General features: G+C 43.9%; 1 protein-coding gene across 4 annotated transcripts in view; it reads right to left on the bottom strand.

Moving 5' to 3' along the window:
* Positions 1–23,011, bottom strand: part of stat5a (signal transducer and activator of transcription 5a) — a 43,988-nt gene extending 20,977 nt beyond the window's left edge. For 3 of the 4 annotated variants that reach the window (XM_029437733.1, XM_029437735.1, XM_029437734.1), the window contains exon 1: positions 22,857–22,984. Coding sequence is in view for 1 of the 4 variants with exons in the window: in XM_029437732.1 (XP_029293592.1) it covers positions 22,857–22,894 (38 nt within the window). In the remaining 3 variants the exon portion in view is untranslated. Of the gene's footprint in view, positions 1–22,856 lie in introns of all 4 variants that reach the window. The other variant, XM_029437732.1, reaches the window with a different exon arrangement.
* Positions 23,012–23,458: the final 447 nt, after the last annotated feature.

Raw genomic sequence — 23,458 nt, 5'->3', positions numbered from 1 at the left:
CACGTACTCGTGTCACCCACTCTTTCCTCTGAGGAAAAACTGCCATTCATCAACGTAAGCACTTCCTGTGAGGAAACTGAAGTACCACCCACCATTCAAAGCAGCCTCACCGCTCTCCTTTACACCAAAGCCCCGTTAACGGCAGAATCGAAAGGGCACGCGCACGCCGACACAACATGCCGTATGATGCACGACCAGCCTGGTGTTTTTATTAAAAACCATACATACTTTACATTAACGAGTGATTGCCAATATTTTGCAGCCTTTTGGACTGATGGACGCACGTTTTACTGATATCCAAATATGTTTTTATGAATTAAAAGGTATACAACATTTAATTGGAAACTATAAAGTACAGATTTTAATTATTAAAATGATTGTAAAAACATAAGCTAGTTTTACTCCACATTACAAACATACCTTTTTAGCTTTAAATATTGTTAAAAAATAGATTTGCAAGGTTTAAAAGTTGCGTTTTAAATTATATTTATAAAGGGATTGTTTAGATAAGTGAAACGTTGCTGCATCTGGAAGAATCAGTGCTTTCAACTTCATTTCATTAAACCGATCTCATGTCTGTGCGAGTTGATTTTCATTCTGTACTGATATGAAGTGAAACCAATGGGTTTCATTACCTAAAGCAGGGGTGGCGTATACGGCCCGCGAGGTAATTCATAAACACACGCAAAAAAAATCCACTAGAAAAAAACCCAAAAAATCTAGACAGCAATAGAATAAAACGGTTCACTGACAGTTTTTCCTGGCAAAGGTCAGGGTCCTTGAACACAACACGAGCGGAACGTGTCATCACGTGGTCATGTCAAACTTCTATATTAAACGAGAGTGTCGTTGACGTCAGTGAACGCAGCGTGGCGAGTGTAAAACAGAGAAAGGTGGATGTGGAATGTCGCACTTTCCAGGAGAAATGGACGAACGATTATTTCTTTGTGGAAGTAAAAGGCCAGTGTGTCCAGTTTGTTCGGTGATGAACAATAATCTCGAGCGTCATTACAGCACGAAACATGCCGAACTGCACGAGCTGAAAGGACGAGTGTGTTTGGATAAAGTTAACGCTCTTCGGCGGAGTTTGGCCCAACAAGCAGCTCTCTGCAGAGCGGAACATACAAACATGGAGAGATAGAGAGGTAGACCACCACACCAAGAACAGACTGTTCCACCACTGCTGTGCACTTATCACTGCCATGTGCAATACTCTCTTTATTTATATCACTTGGTACTTTTATACTTTTACTTTATTCTATTTAATTGTTGTGTACTGCCTTTTTACTTCATGTTCTTTTGCTGTGACAAGATAAAGTTCATGAGTTCACTAATTAGTACGGCCCTCGAAGGACGTTTGTAAAAAATAAAATGTCCCTTGATAGGTTCCCCACCCCTGACCTAAAGGAAACGGGGCGCACTGCACATATTGTTCCCAGTACGACTACTACACTAACTTATTGGACCTGGTCTATTCTAGTCTGAGCCAGTTGCTGTTGACAGTCAAGAGACACAATTCTACAGTGTGGAGTTTCACAAGTTATCTACTGATTCACTTGGTTCCGGTTGTTCTCGCTAAAATGGAATAACTGGAAATAGAACTATCAGGAAAACGGCCCGGTGTGCCATGATTGAAAGAGTATTACTACATAATCCAGTTCACTAAGGTTTCATCAGCAAAAGTTCACTAACCTCCAGCTCTCTGCACACTTTACTGTCCTTGTCTACGTCTCTCCATTCACCATTTTACCCAAATGTATCTGTTTTTCCCTCCCTTTTCCATGAATTGCACAAAACATGATGAAGGCAAACAGTTTTTTGATGGATGACTATTTCTGTTTCAGCGCACACACACACACACACACACACACTCACACACACACACACACACACACACACACACACACACACACACACGGTTGTCTGGGGACATGATCCTAAACGTAGGATAATCTTGCATTCACTCTGTTGTCCATTGTATTTATTCCCATTCAATATGTGCATGCTGCATGCTGCATGCTGCATGCAAGTTGGTTGAAATAAGTACATATGTGAAGGAACTCTTTCAGTAATCTGCAAGTGTAGAATATCTTCAGTGGTATACTTTAGAAAATGGTAGGTAGAAATGTAATACACGAAGAAATATAATGTTTATAAGGCAAAAACATGCAAAACATGGCATGTATATGTATATATGTCGTATAGTTCCTGCTGTGATAGTGACCCTATCGTTTGTCTTGTCACGGCTGCGAGCGAGAAAATGTCAAAGAAATCAAACATTTGTTTAACAATGCAAAGTGCATTACAGCTGCTTCATCCGTCAATTTGGATGACGCTCGTCAAGCCCAATAAAACTCCCAGAAGATTATTATATAAGTATTCTGATCTCAACCTGAGCCTTTGTTGTTCTAGTATTAACAATTCATATTGGAAAAAAGTAGTGTGCAACGAAACAAGACTGGACAAAATGAACACATGCAGACGGCAGCGGGTGTTGCAAATGATCACATTTATTGGTCTAGGTAAATAAATTACTGTCTCCACTGCCTGCCCTCTGCACGACCTCCCTGCTATACGCTCAGCTCCTCTTTCCTCCATCTCTCCCACAGCCCCACTGCTCCATGACAGAAGCTATATTATCACACCCACCCTGCATCCAGCATTCATAAGTAACATGTCACTGCAAAACTGCTGAGAATGAAGCCCATAACTCAGAACTCGTGGCCCATTCAGGGACACAGACAAAAAGACAAAAAGCTGGTCAAACATGTCACCTGCAGGCTGATAATACACTAACCGCAGGAGCAGCAAGAACGGGGAAAAGGACAATGCTTGAATAGTTTTAAACAGAAGGAATGTTTAGGAGAAGATGGAGGAGGGTGATGGGGTCAAGGGGGACGGGTAGAAACAACCACACCTTGAAGCAGCAGTCAGGATGCAACACGTTATCGTGACATGCTAAACATCCTCATCAGAACTGGCCCACTGCTGCCCTGCATGCAAATACCGACCGGCCGATTCACATGCTTTCAACTCATTAAACTTTTCAGCAGACTGACGTCACGCTGACTGAAATATGACGCACCAAATATAGTTAAATCTGATAATCACTGAGTGACCATGAAACAAATGCGACTGTCGATTTACGTCAATCGCAATATCAAAGAATGAAAGCAGACGAAGACAGGGAAGACTTGTTGTCACAGAGGAGCGCGTGACATGCGAATGCACAAGGAGCTCAAAGGACAGTCGACCACAAGAGGGTCTTTGTGCTGTCCAACCTGCCCCGAGGTCCTGTTGCTATTCTCCACCCCACATCCCATCACGCTGTCAACATGAGGAAGATCACTCATTAGCTCGGTAATGTGTTCGTGCGTGTGCGCGCACGTGCACCAGGTGGTGACACATGCACTGTGTATTGTCTCACATTTGAATGTGGAAAAACTTTGATTGAATATGGTTCAACGCGGAGACTAAATTAAAACTAAAGGAAGGAACACATTTGATGGTGGAATCAAGTTGTGAGCTGAACGTCTCTGCCCTGCAGGCTTCTCTCACAGCTGTCAGCTCCTGCTGTTATCTCTCCATGCAACAGGCTGAACAAGGATCAGGGTTGAACATGGCCGTCACTGCCACATCGTCAGCACAGATGAGCTCATATCTGAGCTGTCTACATAACCGGTCAGAACGTGCTCCAGTAGAAGCAGTTAGAGGTCCATCGCATGTTTGTGTCTCTTTGTGTTACAGCTTGTAATTTTCTCCACTTTTACAAGGAGCTACAAACATGTGACGCAGTTAAAGAGTGAGACCAAGTGACTCTTTAAGGACAAACCCAACCTACATGAACACTGTTGTACAGCAGACATTGTTCCACACCCTCTGGGGGTTCACATGGAGGCTGAAGGGAAAGGATCACAAATGCATTTTGTACAATTACATCACTTAAAAACTAAATGGAAGAACTCAACTCAAGGTTAAGGACATACACACGCACGCACGCATGAACGCACACACACACACACACACACACACAGACCAATCACATTGGAAAATAACCATGGGGAGTAAAGGACACTGCCAGTGGTGTGGATAAATGGAAATGAACCACATAAAAGACACAGTTAAAGAAACGGATCATGTGCCTGCAGCCAAAGTCTAATTTGTTAGAGCGTCAAGGTCTGAAGACCAAACAGAGAGCTGGGGTAAAAACATCAACAATTGACAATTTCAAATATAGAACTCAACAATCGACGGGAAAATAATCCCCGATGTGTTCAAGGATACGACTGAAGTACACACGTCAGTCCGTTTGACAAAACGGATGGCGTCCCACTGTTATCGTGTACAAACACAAGCACTTTTGTATTGTGTTCTCTTAGACACACGCAGACACAATTCGGACGGACCGACCGACTGTAATTGTGTAAAGAGGAACAAGAAGCCTCCACATGCCCCCAGGTAGCCAGTTACCCACCACAGCGCTGCAGCGGAGGCCCGAGGATACTCTTTGTCTAATGGCTGTGATGATGAGCCACTGCAGATAAAAGGAGAAGATAGACTATCACAGGCACTATGCAGTCGCTTTCACACAGGTGATCAATGGCCTGTGTGTGTGTGTGTGTGTGTGTGTGGGGGGGGGGGGTATTGTGTACATAGTGTGTGCACGCTGTGACAGACATCAACTCATCATCTGTAAGTCTCAGCACACTTACCAACAACTGAGCATTTTATTTCCTTTAAATGACAAACTGAACACAGAGAAGTGAGTTTAACGGGGGGGGGGGGGGGGGAGTGTGGTGAAGATGTACAGACGACAATAATTACACGTTAACAGTAAACACATGCACTCTATGCAACGCTAGTGGCCCGTTCCCTGAGCGCAAATCAAGTTATTACTCACAAGCTTAGACTAGCCCTCCTGGGGTTGTAGGACTCGTACATTATTCTGCTATAATTGCTAAAGCTCTCCGAGGGGGGGGCAGATCAGACCAGGCACAGAGACAAACACGGGACTGAAAGGGAAGACGAAGTCCCTGCTTTGATTTGTTTTCTTGTACAAAGCAGTAAAAAAGGGAAACAATGAGAACAAGGGGGAAAGCATCAGCGTGTCACTGTGAGCTACACAATGCCAGGAATACATTAATCATTCTGAACAATAACCACGTTTCTAATATTCATGCTTTACAAAAGAATCCACGTGAAGACCAAATACATATGATGAATATCACGGTACTGTAATACGTTTGTATTACTCGGCCGATAGTGGCGTGACAGTCAAGCGGCCATTGCTACTGGCTGTACTTGAATGCTGATCTATGATGGATGATGATCTTTGCAATACAGTGTCTTTGTTTGAGTCTTTTCCTGGGCAGGTCCGTCACAGTAAGCACAAAGTGACATTTTCTGCATAAAGAATTTAGCCTGAAGACATGCATGGGGAGAATATGTCAACTCCACACAGATGGGGATATGAATAAAAGAAATATGAGTTGAACTGAAGTGAAGCTGTCTCAGTCGCTGCAGCAGCTGAGCTTCGCTGCTACTCGCTCCTCCCCTGTTTCGCTGAGGAGACCTCAGCAATCTGTTATTTCTGTGTGACTGGAGCTGTAACTACGCAGAGCAACCTGCAGGCTGAGTGATGGAGCAGCAGTCAGTATGACGTGGGATCAATCAGGGAATCATAAAATACTTACATCAAGGGTGTCAAAAATACAGCCAGAACCTGGCCGTCAAAGGGTCCACTCCGGTCCACTGGATGACTTTGCAAAGTGTGAAAACAGCAGAGGAGTCATGTGTTCCTATTTGACCACTGGGGGTCCTAATGAGAGTAGCAGGCCCAGTGCTGGACACGCTGTTATAGATCCCAAGTGCTTACGTGCAGGCTACCTGACACAAAACTGTCAGCAGGAGACCACCGCTGGTGGAAAAGTGGAAACAGACTGTTGAGTTTTCCAAGTAAAATAAAGCGGTTATTATTTCGTCACAGAGGCCAACGGGAAGCCACTCATCATGGCGAAAAACACAAGAACCTACGAGGACAACTGAGAACAGAGAACTGTTGGCAGGTTTGAGGAAACAGCGAGAGATCAGCGAGACATCTCAGGTTATTCATCACCTGTTTTGTAAATGGATTGTTTATCATCAGTCAAACATGTGCTCATTCTAAGGACATCACAGCACAGTGTCCTCTGCAGACATGCTGCTCCAATGGGAACCACTACAGACCAGATGAACAAGTTTTCAGTCCTCATGTCAAAAGGTTAGATGGTCCGTCCCCATGATGATGTCCGGCACATTCAAAGGAACCGGAGAGGGGTTCAGTGGAGCTCTCTCAGCCTTGCCTTGGCAGCGCTTGTATTACCTGGAAATTACCTTGAAATCACCTGGACTTGATCCACACGCTATCCGTCGGCCCTTATCTAATTGGGTTGGCCAAGGTCCTCTTATATCTTACCTCACCTATAACGGCATCTGCCACTTGTGGTGGGACTTTGGCAAGGGCTTCAGAATGCCAGAGCTGTACCGCAGGTGTCCCCTAATGCCTTACACCTACAAACAAACCGATACATGGCTACCTGGGATATGACTCAAGTCAAGCATTTCAGCTTGCGGTCGTCCCTCTGTTCAACTTTATGCAGAAGTAATATTGCTGAGCCTTTTTTCGGTAACCGCCTTACTTCACTGGCGATGACATGTTGCAATGCTGGCCTTTTGCAACCTTGTGAGAGCGGCCGACTATTTAAAGGAGCGGTAGAGAGAGGCTGCAATATCTTTCATCCTATTGTGAACATCAGTTTACGATCCCCAGCGCCGAGTACAGTGAAACTCAAAATGACTCTGCTCATTTATTCAAATATTGCGTTAATGGGTGCTTGCTAAAGTAGCTTTAGATAAAACAGTATACTCTAAATAGCGATATTGAAAAGGAAGCATAAAGCAAGTATTCCACAAATGCACCACAAAGCTCGATGCACAAACCATGTGGTGTCACTTAGTGCTTCATAGGGACGGATCTCTTACACATCTCTATTGCTGTACTCTCTGTGCTTGCTGAGTCCCTGGCAGTGTGACCTCATTATTATTGTGCTCAGCTTGTCTGCTAGCCTCTGAAACCCCCGCCCTAAACCCCTTCCAGCCAGAGCTTGACCAGCCAATGATCTGCTTTATTCCCGCGGCTCACACTCTCCAACCATCTGGACAGACGCGTAAGAGCGAGTCAGGGTATTTGAGGTGAGAAAGGCTGCAGTCTATATATGTGAAAAGGAAACTGTGCACCTTTTATAATACTTCCACGTGTGAGACTCAACCGCTTGTTTGTTTAAGTGCATCGCAGCCTTCATATAGTAAAGTAGGTTCAGAGTAGAGGCTGTGGCAAAAATAAACAACCTCGAAGCACAAACACATTTAATATCAGAATGTAAGTTGGAGCGCACGGACTGATCTCTGTTGTGTCGTCGCTACAATTCAGGACAATCTACCGTTTTATACCAGGACCTCCAGATGTGTTGCTGGAATGTTTTTATTCCATGCTTTACACAAGTAACGACACATAGCATGTACTTAAAATGACAGCTGAACATTTAATACAGTATAAAACAGCTTGAATTGTTGCTCACAGATTATCACTTGCTTTGAAAAGTATTTATACGGTGACAGTACAGCTCATTTAGCTGACACTGTGCAAACAATCACGAGGATACAACTTCCAAACAGCAAGAATCTTGCAAGTGCAGAACAACAGCTTCAGATAACCAATGTAAGTGCAACATACAAAGACTGACACGATCCTTCCCCGCAGCAGTTCCACTTCCTACTTGTCTTTCCCTAATTGGAGCAACAGAAAGGAAAAGCTACATGTATGACCTTTGACCTTTGACAGAAACTGTGAGACCAGAATAATACGTACTATAGAATAGTGATGTATCATGCTTTACATCATTTAAAGCAGTTCCTCTATTTGTCTTATCGGTCTCTGCAACAGTGACCGCTCACTGAATGTTGATGTTGAATTTCTGCATTTGTCTTTGCACGCGTGGAGGACTGTATAAGTCTCTGTGTGTCTCTGTCTGCACGTACGAGTGCATCTATGAGCGTTGGTGTTGTCTACAGAGAACCAATGGGTGACATTATATAATCTGAACCCCAGAGGGAGTGTTAAATGTGGACATGGCCTGCAGCTCAAATCCGTGGCAGCAGGAATGTCAGCTTGCTGGAGTGGAGCCACTTTTGGAGCATAACCCTGCAGCCAGAAAACCACTGAGCAGAGATGGACAGCAGGGACGACCAGCGAGCCAGTTGTCACTGTCCAGCAGTCTGCTATAATGAGACGTCAGCGCAGGCAGCACAGTGTTAGTCCGCTTTTAAAAACAGACATTAGGTCTAAGCCAGAACCTGCTACCCTCTGAGCTGCCACTGTGCTTCATCAGAAGTGCTTGTCACGTGGTCAAACAGCTTCAGGGTTTAAACTTCTCTCTCTGGCTCTTTTAACGTTCTTGACACAACTGTTTCAGTCACTTTGCATGTGCAACACCGTGCATGCCTTCCAGGAGAGACTGAAAACGTGCGCCATTATCTCCATATTTAACAAATATCATGTCTCCCCCTCCCTCTCTGGGGTGGCCGGCTACTGACTCCGTCCTTCGAGCGAGGCCATTGGGATAAATAATACTCATATACAGCACTAAGTCAACACATTTCTTCCTGTGAGTCAGCTTTCTGCTATAGCTGCAGCTAATGATTAATCTGCCAATTATTTAACGATGAAACTAAAATAGTTGCCAATGAGTTCTCTGCCGATAGACAAATCAAAAAGTATTTTATGCATCTCGCTTTGGCGTCAAAAAAGTGGACACATAAAACCTAACTCCAGAGCACTGTTAAGCTGTGCATGTTCACATCTTGGCTGCACATTTTCACAAACTGGCCTGATCCTCTTAAGAACTCATCAACACACAGGCATCTGTCACGGAAACATCAGCATGAAGTCGTCTGACGCACCGGTCGTTTTTGGCTGTTATTGTTTTTGTTTCCAATTTTGAAACTGGACAAACAGGAAACAAGTTGTTCTGCCAAACTTATCATTGCAAATTCAGTTTAAATGATCTTTCCAGGAGGAAATAGAAAGGCAACAAATCACATCATCGTGTCCAAACCCTCACACATGCTCCCTGCTGTTGGGCTCAGCCGACTGTGTTTTCCACACTGAAATCTTGACACGTTCGCTTCAAATTCATGAGCCTACAATGTTCACCTCACAGCCTTCAATTAATAACTGGACTGTTGACAATGATGTTTTATTAGATGATAAATAAACAGAATAGCACACTCTGGGAAGGCAACATGCACAGAGCAGATTCCAAAATAAATCACCCAACAAGAAGCTTAACCTACATTCAGCATGAACTGGAAACAAAGAGCATGTAACAGATCGGGACCAATGAGATCACTGGTCCATGTGTCGGCTGAGGGCATCTGGGGTAATAGTCATAACGTCCTGTCCACTTCTCTTCTTAACCAAATACATGCGGTGGGAGCTCTAATCTGCAAACACAGACAACATGAAACCCCAAATGCTTTGTCATGACCACCAGCATGACTGGAGCTTTCTGTCTCAAAAACAATAGTTAGACAATCTATTAATGTGCTGGTACAATGCCTCATATTATATTTATCAGATCAGCAATTCAGCGGTGTTGAATCTCAGAGCGATGGATGATCACCAACGGACAGGGCTGCACGGTAAATCGATGTCAACGTGCACGACAAATGGCGAGAAACGATATTGTGCGTTTTTTAAGTTAGAAAGAAAGAAGAAGAAGAAGAAGAAAACTGCTCATTGGTGACTTTCTTCAATTTGTTCAATAAAAACATAATTTCATTCCATGATCATTTTTCCAATTCATTTTAACATCTGTTTATTTTTTGCGAGTAATATCATTATCGCAATATTCAACAACGTTATCGCATATTTTCCGAATAGCGAGCAGAACTACAGTCTGCAAATTAATTTAGAATCATCCCAGGGAAACACTTTGTTCTTGTTCAATCCAAGCACAAAAACTATTTTGGATCGCATTGACCTTTATTGATTTAAAAACAGCACATAGGGAGACGTGACACGGACGCCACACAATAGTTTTTACGCATCACATTCCTTTGAAGCTTTATGGACACTGGTCGACCTGCAGAGATGCACGTTTGTGTTAAATCCCTCGATGACCAGATAACCATGTTTGTCGTGAGCAGACCCCCGGTGTGCCACTTCGCACCATGAGGAGGGAACATAAATGACCGACGGCCTGATGCTCGTCTATCTGCCGGTTCATCATTGTTCAGTCTTATCCAACAATGTCAGCAAAGAGGATTAATTTAATCTGACGAAGAAAATATATAATCCAAAACTGTTTTCTGTTCTGCTGAATGAAAACACATGAACATGTTACATGTTGTGTAAATAATAAGCAAAGGTACAGTTTTATTTATCTTGACTGGCGTCTTCCTCCCCACCGGACCTCCCTGAACGCCCCAGTCAGTTGACCCCCTTCCCCTAATACCAGCCTTGTTGTCTTCGTAAACAGCGTGTTGCCATCTGACATGTGAATAAACATCACAGGGGCCCCTCCACGTCTGACAGGGGACAGGAAGCTGGGGAAGCCCCAGATAGGACTCCGGTCAACAAGGAGTAGTGATGAGGCCCCAGATGAGGGTGTTGTTTACATATTTCTGTGGTCGGGCACATGAGGAGGCCCTGCCCTAAACCCCCCGCCTGAAAGAATGCTGAGAGTTTTCAGAAGTCACATAAAACACAAGAGGAAATGAAACTTTAAAAACAGAAAATGGTATTTCATCATTACTGGCCCAGGATTGAGAGTACGCAGACAGCCGTGCACGTCCAGGCATGGAGCTGGGGATTCCCACACAGCATGCATGTTTATTACATTTGATTATTTAGATTGGGAATATCACTTCAAAAACTGTGATTACTTGGGTAACGTTTCTAAAAAAGAAAACAGGCAAAAGCTAAAAGCTGGAGACAGACATCTCCAAACCTAGACGGCATTAAATCAACAGCAGTGTGTCAACTTCTTGCAATCACAGCTGTTCAAAATGTTGCTGCTTCTGTCACTGCGACGGCTGAATGATGACTAATGACTCGCCACGTGCAAATAGTTTTACACACACTAAACTGTGTATTTCCAGGTCAGCTGACAGCCTGCTCATCGTCGCCTCTTCTATCCTTTCTGCTCTGCCGAGAGCCCGACCTGACTAACCGTGCGATGTATAGTGAGAGGATCTCGCTGACTTCCCCTGGCTGGTGTGGACTTAGCCCCCCTGCTGCGTGAGGAGTCGGGAGCAGACAAACACGCACTGCGTGAGCTCACATCCGTGCGGTGGACTCGGGCAGTCAAGTCAATGCTTTGTGCTGGAATACAGGGTGTGCTGCTAAATCAGTTTACCAGAGCCAATCACTTGACATTTACATGTGATTGGATGAGTTAGCTACACTTTAACCAAGTTAACCGGAGAAATTCTATTCAAAGTTACACCTAATTCATTTTTGTTTAAATGCCCTAACTCTATTAACTTATCTCAAGGGCTCATGTTCTCGTCCATTTCCTCTTGCAGTCATGCAGACTCAATCTGTGTGACCTCTGTGCTTGCACTGAGGCAAATCATGCTATAAGAATCAAGGAGACGTGCACGTGTACAGTGTGTGTGTGTGTGTGTGTGTGTGTGTGTGTGTGTGTGTGTGTGTGTGTGTGTGTGTGTGTGTGTGTGTGTGTGTTTGCAGGGGGAGGGAGGACAGATAGGCAAATACGGGTTATGTATTGTTTCAACAACTTCAAACTGGTCTAACGGAAACAGTGACAAGCAGGGTTAGGGTTATAAAATGGGAAGAATTGAAAAAGTTATTTTACTTTTGTTCTGCACTGTTATCATTATTATAAAGTAATCTCTAAGTTTAAATCTCTCCTTTCCTCGCTCCTCCACCAGCGTTCCTGTAAACACCAATGCAGGCAGCTTTTGAGAGCTCTTCGGTCTTCCCAGTTTGTCAGAGGTCAGAATGCTGCATTTTCTCACACACAGTATCCAACCCAGTCACCTGAGCTCTGGACACACACCCCCTGCGATGTTGCTCCCCTTACCATGTCCCCCCCCTCCCCTCCCCTCCGTAGCTAGCTCAGTGCTTTCAGTAAAGGTCAACTCCACTTTTCCCACACACACACACACACACACACACAGGTATTTGCACAGCGACGACAGCTCCAGCACCTCTTCCCGTATTCACCAGAGTCAAACCCCCAATACGACCCAGAGCTGACCAACACTTAAAAGCAGGTCGCATAGGTCTGTAAATTGGAACAATTTTATTTTTTGTTTTTACAGCAGGAAAATTTAAAGTTAAATCATATAAAACCGCCCCCTTTATAGATCGTGTGCATGTGACGTCACGCTTACGTCCCAACCCGGAAGTCAGCCATGTTGGATGTATACACAACCAAGACGGCGCTCGTTCGCGTGGGAGTTGCTGCAACGCTTCGTAATTTTCTTTGTATTTAAACGTCTAAGATTGAAAGAAAATGCCAATCGTGTGCGCAGTGTATACTTGTGGTCATAACGCTACTCGTGACCCAGAGAAACGGTTCCTTAGATTTCCTAAAATCATCACAAACAACGATCCACAAAAGAGGGATGAATTGCCGTCTACCGAACGCCGTCAGCTGGTTTAGCAACATAACTCGTGAGGATTTAACAGAAGACAAAGCACAATTCACCCGTTTGTGTGTGGCGTCCACTTTATATCTGGTAAGAGCTCATGCTAAAGCTATGTTTTCAATGTTTACGTTAAACATTTGTGCTTACGATATACCCGAACACTGTAAGACCTTACTTCTCGTCACTAGGAGAAGCGGCAAAGCTTTATGACGTAACATCGCCGCTCTTCTCACTCACAAACCACGGCTTGAGCGGTGCATCTCGAGCTCTTTGAGAGTGATTTACACGGGCATGGACGAGCACCCTGTCATCTTTCACTGGTTTGGTAAGAAGACTACCAACCCAGCCAGAAACAAAGACATTATAAGCATCTAAACTCTTGTACGCCTTCATTTGTGCGTTGGTTGCCCACGACGTTTGTAGCACAAGGTAGTTCACAATATCCGGATATTCAATCGGCGGTAATGAATCTAAATCCTCAATATAATCCGACATCTTTAGCGTGTACGGGCCGCAAATGTTGACTTTTCCTCTGAATCTTGCCTTTGCAGAGGACTCCAGAGAGTCACAATACTTGGAAGAAGTCGGAGTTGTTGTTGTTGTTCGCTTTAGACGCCATTGTTGATTTGTTTTCCATCCAACATGGTGTCGCACGCATACGTCACACAGTTTTGTCACGTGTTTGCACACTACCTATAGTGATATATTTCATTTATCTTGCAATTCCGCCAGCTTAAAGAGCTGAAAGGAGACCACCCATGTAGCTGCCATTACAGGCATTTCACATATAACCAGCTATAAGATATACATCATATATATTCATTACATTAACAGTTTCTTCAGAGTAAAAGGTTATTCAGAAAAGCCTGAAGAACCTGCATATGACTCGCTCACCGATTACGCCCCAATATAGCACATTGCAACTTTTCTAAACAAAAACCACATTCTTAGGAAATACAGAGACTTCTTGAGTACTGCAACTTGGTTGCTTCAATAAACTTTATTGTGCCAACGTGTTTTGGAGAAAACTATGTTGATCCACCGGGCTCACAGAGCTGCTTTCATTTATCTTTATCTTTACTTAAAGCTTGACAGTAAAACTCGTGTCTAGTCTCTGGAAGCACAGCCTGGAGCTGGCAAATGATTGACCTGGGACAGATCCTGACAAATGAACGAGCAGAAGGGCGCACTAACATTTACAAATCAACACAAGCGCTGCTTGCAGTTTGACATGGTTCTGTATTAGGGGCGCAGCGATCCATCGATGTGGATCGATGTATCGAGACAGCAATTAACGATCTAATGTCATCGATGCAAAGTGAAAACATAGATATCATCTTTAAGATACGCCTATAATTGGAAATTCCTTCCTGTGCTTAAACATGAGAAATGTTTTTATTCTTTTTTATAAAAAAAGATTGAGCTTGAAGCTGCAGCGAGCACGAGTAGCATGCGCATAAAGGTAACCACGGCACATTAACATACTGGAGATGCATGCAGTGTCCAGACTGAATCTCCTCCCTGACATCTACAGATCATTGCTGAAGGCCACAAAGTATCTTCCTCCACATCCCCAAGATCCAAAAAGCCTGTGTCAACATCATGACGAGAGGTGGACCAGCAGCAGATAACAACCTGAAGTCGCAGGTCGGAGCTTGGTTTGGGCTTGTGGGACAGCAAAATGCTCGCTGCCCCCTGTAGTTGTCTCTAAATTGCCAGATAGAAACGGGACAATGGAATCCTGTGCAGACGAGCTGTGTGGGATGGCGGAGTACATCTTCAGCTGGAGCCTGAAGCAAGGGAGGTTACCACAGCTATGCAAACAATCTTGTGTGGTAACAGTGCCAAAGACCCGTGCCCCGCACCCCAAGGACTCCAACAGCTGCAGGCCGGTGGCGCTGATATCGCAGCTGATGAAGACCCTGGAGAGGCTTGACCTTGTCCATCTTCGCCCCCTGGTGAAACCCGATGAACCCGCTACAGTTCGCCTAACGACCTGGCATCCTGTCACCGACCTAATGCAGAGATCCCTCTCTCCCCTGGAAAAGGCTGGAGGCACTGTGAGAGTCATGTTTTTCGATTTGGGACAAGGTGCAGCGCTCGGGGTGGATCACCATAGTGCTCAGATGTGAAACAGCTACCGACCCAGTCAGTCTAGTTTTAGCGAACTACTCTCTGGTGAAAAGTGCAAGATCCTAGACGCTGATCCTGGGTCAGTCCTGCAGACGAGAGCAGTGGAAGGCCAGCAGCTACAGGGGCCTATCAGCCAATCACTTATCATCACTTATCTTAACATAGCCATGTGGCCGGTGTGTCCTTTTAATAGCCACACTCCAGATAGCATATTACACAAATCATGCCCCACCCTATGTCTGTTCTTTTTTTCTGCCACACACATTAACTAATAATCCAAATGTCAATCTGTTGCTACGTTGCACTGCCAGTGCTAGGTGAGGCGGAGTTGCTTACGACAGAAGGACAAACAGAAAAACGAGACAGAGCTCTCATCTCTCCTGCATTAAACTAGCAAAACAAAGGCATCAGCCTTATGGTGCTCTATGCATGGTAGCGTCTGGGTGATTATGGTAGTGGCACAGAGATAATCTGGATAAGCCGAGCATGGACACTGAAGTCACACAGAGTGCCACAGCCTCTCACTCTCATTCCCCTGCTTCCCCTGCAGGAGATGATTTCTTAATTCACTGCAGGTCGCATAACACATAATCAAAACGCTCCTAAACTTCCTCAATGCATGTACGGTCACCAATAATCCAGGACATATGAATGGGAATACAACCTATATGTAAAAAAAAAGCATATATAGGGAATAAAGTTACATTGCAGGACATTTCTGTGTTTCACTTATATAAATGTGTAAACTGCATTTTACTTTGCATATCGTTACACTAAAAAGGTAACATAGAAGAGAACAATACAAACACTCCAGTCAGTGCCAAGTTATTTAGTTATAAACCTTAATTGTACAGTCGCGTTGCCTCATGGCTCCGCTGTGTGCAAAACAAAGAGCAGCGATAGCGGATCATGTGGGAATGGAAAATGTGTTTATTGAGGTTTTCCTTTACACACGATGGTGAGCCATGGTGACACCAAACAATGTATTTGCACAACACGCGCACACACACACACACACACACACACACACACACACACACACACACACACCTGCTCTGTCTTTCTCTCTCAGTGTATATTTAACAGCACATGTGATTCACATGGCTAGATGCCTCTAAGGGGGTAGCAGGGGGACAGCGAAGACGGCAACAGATGTGATCTAACGGTCAAAGACGTGGAACAGCTTGGAATCCCTGATCCTCTTTCTTTAAATGTATATGTGAAGATTAAACCCATGTCAGTCATGAACACGACACAAGGCTGAAGAATACTTGCACTTTGACCTCCCAGTTTAACCTATGTGTTATTGCAGGGACTGAAACCAGACACTAAGCAAACACATGCACACAAACATACTGCATGAACGAGTGCATGACAACAGAATAAAAGGAGAAGTGCATCTTTATCTAAATGAACATCCTTTTCTAATCAACATCTGGCATCAGCAAGATCCTCTACCATATGTGTATTGTTTGAATAACATCATTTTACAGAAAGACTTGTGTTGTGGGAGTGGCAGGGAGGCTGGAGATGTGGTGCACAGCACATCTGAGAGCCTTGGTAGCCAGTTGCTACTGTGGGCGCAAGATGAGCTCACAGAATCAATACGGGATAACAGCTCCACTAATCCCAACACTGACTTTGCATTATATTGCACCAGTGCCTCTACAAGCAAGGACAGAGAGCATTTACAGCCCTGCGCTGCTGCTTTATTAGAACAATAAGGTGTACGTGTGCACACACACACACACACTTCTAAAATAACAATAGGGAGAGGAATAAGGGAGCTGCTTGTTTTAGCATTCAGATATATGTCTTCTCTACTCCAGCACACTCTATTCCAAAGTACAACCACACATAAATAAGAACAGGAGCATCAATAATTAAGAAAGCTTCTTTTTTATTTTCCCTCGAGTCATCATAATCATTTTTTAATCAAATGCTGCTCTCGGTAATCTTGCACAGATGTTAGCTCTTTCCCCAGACACAAGGGAGCATCCATGACCTAAATCTAGTCGAACAAAACACATGCATACATGTCACACACACACACACACACACACACACACACACACACACACACACACACACACACACACACACACACACACACACACACACACACACACACACACACACACACACACACACACACACACACACACACACACACACACACTGAGCTAAATAGTTTATGTTGTCCCTCCTGATACTTGTGCATTGCCAGATGCATTTGTTGACATCGTTTAATTTAATTTAGTTTTCTGCTTATAACATCTTAACCCGTTATTATCCACTACCTCTCCGTGCAAGCACAGGTGTGTATTTGTCTATTAGCGATGCATTGCTTTCCCAATCCGTCTCATTTGCTGTAAGCCTGTAATAGGCTTGAACATGGCAGTGGAAGAAACATCTACGTGCGTAATTTCTCTCATCCTGCTCAACTCAGACACAAGTGTCTCACTGCAGACCGAACAGCAGTACTGGTACTTCTGAAAAAAGTGATATCTGTAATCAGCTTCAATACGTCTTCCTCATGTTAAAATAACAATAAAAAAAGGGCCTATTGCTCATGATTAGTTTGTGGCCCTATATGACCCTGTGGCCATTTGTTTGAAATGGCTGTAGTGTAGTCTGTCGGTATCTGCACCAGAAGTCCAGTTATTGTCTGGCTTTTGAGGAAATATCCTCTATCTCTTCAGTGTTCCACTTTAACTGCCAGGTTGTTATGTTATCTATGCTGTCAAGGCAATCGAACCCTTCCTGTTATTTGTCTTCCTGGTCAGCCTGCTTGTAAATGCTGTCTGTTGAAGCCTCTAAGACTGGACACTGACCTGTCTGACCCGACCTGTCCTGTCCTAATCTCCCCTGCTGAGTGTTGGAGGCCACATATAAAGCATTATAAGACATAAAAAAGCGGAAAAAGTTATTTAAAAAAATCATGTTCAACAAAATAATAAGTGTTCTTTCCCGTCTGCCCCCCTCCCCAATCCAGTGGCGGATGAAGTTGCCTCCTTAGGTTACATCAGGATTGGCTGACTCGTTAAAGGATAAGTGTTGCGTTGTGACCAAATGAAGCTGAGGAGGGCAGGAATGAGGCGACACTGCCAAAGAGGTCATTTAACTTGCACCAACTTCTAATGGCCTGAAATAATCTGCACACGATGTGAAAGGCGGACCATCGTAGACGGTTGAAGGATCAACAGTAAATCAGCAATAAACATGTTCAACCCAATACATCATTTGAACTGTGTTGGCTTTGCTTAAAATAGCAGAACTCCAAACTTCTAGTAACGTAAAGGAGTTTGCAGAGCATGCCAAGTAATGCATCGCATTAACAGTATCACAGTCCTTAATCCATTTCAAGAGCTTATAATAGTTCAGAGGGAGCATTTCAGGACAAGAGAACTGTGTTTTTCCTTTTCTTTCACAAAGCATGAGACTTGGCTGCACTGAGAAACTTTCCTAAAAGCTGTGAAATGTACATTGTTGGTCCGATGAGACACTTTAAACTTCATTTCACAGCGTCGGTGTTGCTGTAGATGAGCCTCTCTAACTTGGCACACACTGTCAGATGGCAGCGCACTTAATCCTGCCTCCGGGTCAGTCCCTGGGTGATAAACTGCACTGCCTTCAGAAGTAGGCCAGAAGGTCAGGCTCTGTAGGGTCCCACTCACACTATCCGTGTGAAAAGAGGAAATAACACTCTGCGAACACAGTTTTGAATAAACGTTAGAGGTGTCGCTACACCTGAAGTAAAAATATAATATATATATAGTATAATCCTGTGTCTACACTCTTTTATTTAACAGTTGTACCTTGTTGCATATGGATTCTTTGTAAACACACTGGAGAACAACGTCCTGATAGAAGATCGTTGAAGTCATTCACTCACCAAACGTAAACTAACAAACCATATTTCCTTCTTTTCAAGACTTCCCATGATACAATTTCCTTTCGGGCACAGATGAAGCCAACGGTTCACATCATTCATGCATGAGAGATCGTGCATAACCCGGGCCCAAAGGCATTAATAAAAACACAAAAAGAGCTTGAGCCGAAACCACTATGTAAAAAGTCGGAGATCAATAATACGTCCAAGATTGCACATTAAACCATCCTTTTTTTTTATTAAACTCTCATTTAATGAAACTCAGGACACAAGTGGAGCAACAACCGTTTGAATGGTGTTCATATTTCAGAGCTTCAAGGCACAGTTTGTGTGCTGTGTCCTCTTGAACTAGTTCTGGGGTTAAGTTTCTCGCTGGGAGCACACTGAAGCTAGTATTGGAGGAAAAGGACTTTTTTTCCCTCAGATTCCCAAACTGCTCTGGGGAATCCCAAGAAAGAAGGCAACTTGCCAGTCGCTCAAAAAGCTGGCTTTACAACCTCGGAGCTACTGACCCTCAGCTGGATGCTGTGTCCCCTCCCGAAGCGTAACAACATGGATTAAGCCAAAAGGACAAGAGACATCGTGTAAGACTTCTAACAGATTTAATTTAAATAACAAAAGAGGGAAATGTAATTATGTCGCTGAACCTTAGTCAGCATTTGTAACCATGTAACCTTCTGATCAATGCAAAGTGTGGCATCGAGAGCCTTATGGGCCAGCAAGTTGCAACAGCATTGTGTTCCTGTGTGTTCCTGTGTTCCTGTGTGTTCAAGCTTGCTGTATTGTGTAAAGATGAGAAAACGATTCATCCTGACCACACACTGTATATCCATTCTATTCTGGGGCGGACCCGTGTCCAACGTCTCCTTACACCATTCATGAGAACTCAAGTGTACACTTTCCTTTCCTGATTTGTGACTTCCTTCATATGGCTTAGTGCAAGCCTGCCTTTGGGGCTTCTGGCTATTCTTGTTGTGTCACTGAGATAATAACCCGAGGCCTTATCATGCTTCTCAGTGTCCTCCCACTTACTCACTGCCCTCAACAAGAAATGATTCAATGGAAGTTAGACTAAGAGAGAGATAGATGGAGGATAAAAGAAAACCGGAGTTCAAACCCTGCAGGAGCAGCTAACTGATGGAAATCAAAGTTGAGTATTTTGTCAGGCAGGCTGTGATCACGGGACAGGCGTGCATACTGTGGATGCCAACAATCAGCAACGCTGTTCGACAGATGGATCAGATCCTGGCCTAAGAGCTCAGGGTCACGTGACCAGTGGATTAGCGTTAGCCCAACTGAAAGGGGGCGGAGGTTAGGGTGCATGTCACAACATGCTTCCTGATCACTTCCCTTTGAATGTGTTTGCCTTTCTCTTTCACTCTGAACCTCCCCTCATCCCCCTGTTTGTCTTTTCATGTTACATTATTCACCTGGTCATTTTCACAACAGGATTCTCCTTCCTGTTACCCTTCATCGGTCCACCCTCCTCCCTTCTGACCAAGGAGAGGCATTTGCTTGGCACATTCATTAGGGCATAAGTGATTGTGACACCTTTGACTCATGGCTCAGTCAGATCAAAACAGCTGCTCTAATAGGCTCACTTCCAGCTACTCATGATTTCAATGTTGAGGAACATGTCTCCTGTGCTGTCCCTCCAAACAAGCCCAACCCCCGTCCCCCCTCTCCTCCTACTTTTACAATACTCATCAGCCCTTCCAGGCGGGGAGTGAAAAAGTGAGAAGCACGGACAAGCTTAAGCCATGCAGTGCGCACATGGCACAGTGGGCTTAAAACATTGGGTTCCCCTATCTCCCCTGATACTCCTCCAGCATCTGGGTCGTTCTGTCAGGGACACAGTGTGCCAGCCAAGTCATGCCTGACCAGCATACGGTGTTCCCACACCGACCCAAAACACTCTCGTTTTCACACGAACCTGGGAAAACCCTGCCTTCCTGTGCACCACGCACCGCAGCGACAGAGGGCACATGCGGTTATTGCCGTTATTTCCTGTAGATTACAGCTTGAATGAAAAGTTTTTTTTGATTTAGAGAGTAGACGTGTAGAAATGAGCAAGAGGAGATAGAATGAGAACTGATAAGGAGTTTTGAGTCATTCGCCAAGAAGCTGAGAAATCAGTCCATAAAATGTCAAAAGGTTAATTCTTCAAATTGCTTCGTCCAAAACCAGAAAGTACAACATTTCCAAAGATATAAAACAAAATAAGGAATCAACTATCAAAATTGCAGCACTGCAAAAAAAAAAACAACACATCCAAGCCAAACAGGAAGGTGTCTGCAAACTAACATATCCTATTGCTGTGCTAAGTGGGAAGGACTCAGAGCTCATCCATAGCTTTCACACGGCAACCTGAAGGGGGGACATTATCACAGTGGGCAGAGGGTGTTATCACAACATGTTATTCTCAATTATTAGAAGCTACAGGGGACAACGTTGATGCCAGCGTGACTGTAGGTTTGTAGAAGAAATGTTGGCGGTTTGTGCAAAGGAAAACAAACAAAGTCTTATCGGTGCAACTCAGCATTCAGCCGGCAACAAAATGACAAAGGACTCATATCAGGAAGGTGCAGGTAAGCTCATCTACACACACACACACACACACACACACACACACACACAGCATCAAAGCGTCAGTGACATTTCAATTCTGTTTGTAAGCACAAATACTCCTTGATTCAGGAGTCGTGAGTCACAGCTTCGACAGTCAGCTTTGCGTTGACCTTTATGAACCATCATTTCATGCTTTTTCAGATATCAACAAGCCAATGTTAAGCAACAATACATCCTCTGCTTTACAGCGACGCTCAATAACCACAGCGAACATGAATGGCACAGACCTGATCGCAATAACCAAACTTTACTCCTGTTATACTCAACTCCTCTACATTTAGGATGTAGCTTTTGTAAGAATGTGCATGAACAGAGTTGGCAGTTATAGCCAGAGAAAGTCATTTCTTCTTCGTCTCTTCTTAGAGTGTAAAATGACTACAGTATAAAGACTTATTGTGTGTCTGTGTGGAGCTCTAGAAGTGAGGTAATGTGACCTTTTTCTTCCCATATTACCATACAACATATGTATTTATGGTGTTCAGCACTCTTTATTGTACTTCATGTGGTTTGTACTTCTAATATTCATGCTTTTTTTTCTTGTAACTTCCAAATCAATGGTGGAAACATATACATTTTACTTGAATAAAACTAAATGTGTTCTAGTAGAAGGTGAAGAAGTGTCACCAGTAAAATGCACTTGTTGATGTGTTGAAATATAAGCAGCAGCCAGTTTTATGTTACAGCTAATGGAACTAATAAAGAACTAATAAACAGCTGTGTAGTTTAAACTATAGTCATGCATTGGTTTTTGCGAACGTGTGTGTGTCTGCAAGTCTTTATCTGTAAGTAACTACAGCAGTACAAAGTACACGATTTCTCTCTGAAATGTGAAGTAAAAGCAATTCCAGCAAATGGAAACCCTCAATTAAAAGAAGCTGCACTTGATGCATGTACCAGAATGTCGGAACAAAAGCTGCCTGTTAGGCTGTCAAACTTCTGAAACATGCTCATTATAGCATTATTAGACTCCTGAGAGCTGTATAACTCCTAGTACAGCCAACGCATGAAAACACTGCGTGCGTGCTGGTTATCTTTGATCCTATTTCACCTCGGCTGAGACTTAATGCTTCTTCATATAGGTTGTTAGGGTCCTGCCAGGCTGAGAGGGAGGCTCGCCCCTATAGAACTTATATATCTTAGAGAGATACCATACTGACACCATACTGACAGTGAGTCAGTTCTTTACAGCAGTGACAGTGCAAACATGACTGTAGACCTATAGCAGGGAGCTGCCTGTTGATTCAACTGCGTTAATAAAAAAACCACAAAAGAAGAAAAGAAGTACAAGAAGAATCCAAACGGGAAATTGTTTTATGCGTGCGCGCAGGCTGGTTCCAGCGCGTGCAGACGGACCCGCGCTGCTGCCGCACTCAGTTTGTTTACAAAGCGCTGTCAGAATTGTTTCGCAACGCGGGGGACGAGAGACGAGGACGGTCACCTCTTCACACAAAACACGTTTCAAAGACATTCAAAGTGTCGCACTCACCTCTGTGGAGCGGCTGAACTCTCGCTGTCCGTTTTCATAAAATGCGGGGAAGAGGCTGCAGCGACGTGAGCAACCTACAACAGGAATCTCTCTGTCCGTCAGTCCGTCCGTCGTGTAGTTTCCAGCAGTTCACTCTCTCTCTCTCTCGCTCTCTTTCTCTCTCTCTCTCTCTCTCTCTCTCTCTCTCTCTCTCTCTCTCTCTCGCTCTCTCTCTCTCTCTCTCTCTCTCTCTCTCTCTCTCTCTCTCTCTCTCTCTCTCGCTCTCTCTCTCTCTCTCTCTCTCTCTCTCTCTCCCCCTCTCTCTGTGACACACCGCCCACTTCCGGTGTCTTGAGCGTCTGTGAGTTGGAAACAGTTTGTGTTGATTTCTGTCCTGCTGTTGATTAATGATTTTAGTCTAACGCCAGATTCAGGATGAATAATAATAATAATAATAATAATAACAATAACAATAATAATAATAATAACAATAATAGACACTTGTCATTTGTTTTCTGCTCAAATAGCACCATTTTTTATTTTTTTATTTATTTGTATTTATGTGTACGTTGTCTGATATGCCCAAAGTAATCTGAACAATGATTTTTAAGGACTTTATGTTG

Source organism: Cottoperca gobio, chromosome 8 (assembly GCF_900634415.1).
Source record: "Cottoperca gobio chromosome 8, fCotGob3.1, whole genome shotgun sequence".
NCBI lineage: Eukaryota > Metazoa > Chordata > Actinopteri > Perciformes > Bovichtidae > Cottoperca > Cottoperca gobio.
This window is presented reverse-complemented; position numbering and strand designations above follow the sequence as displayed.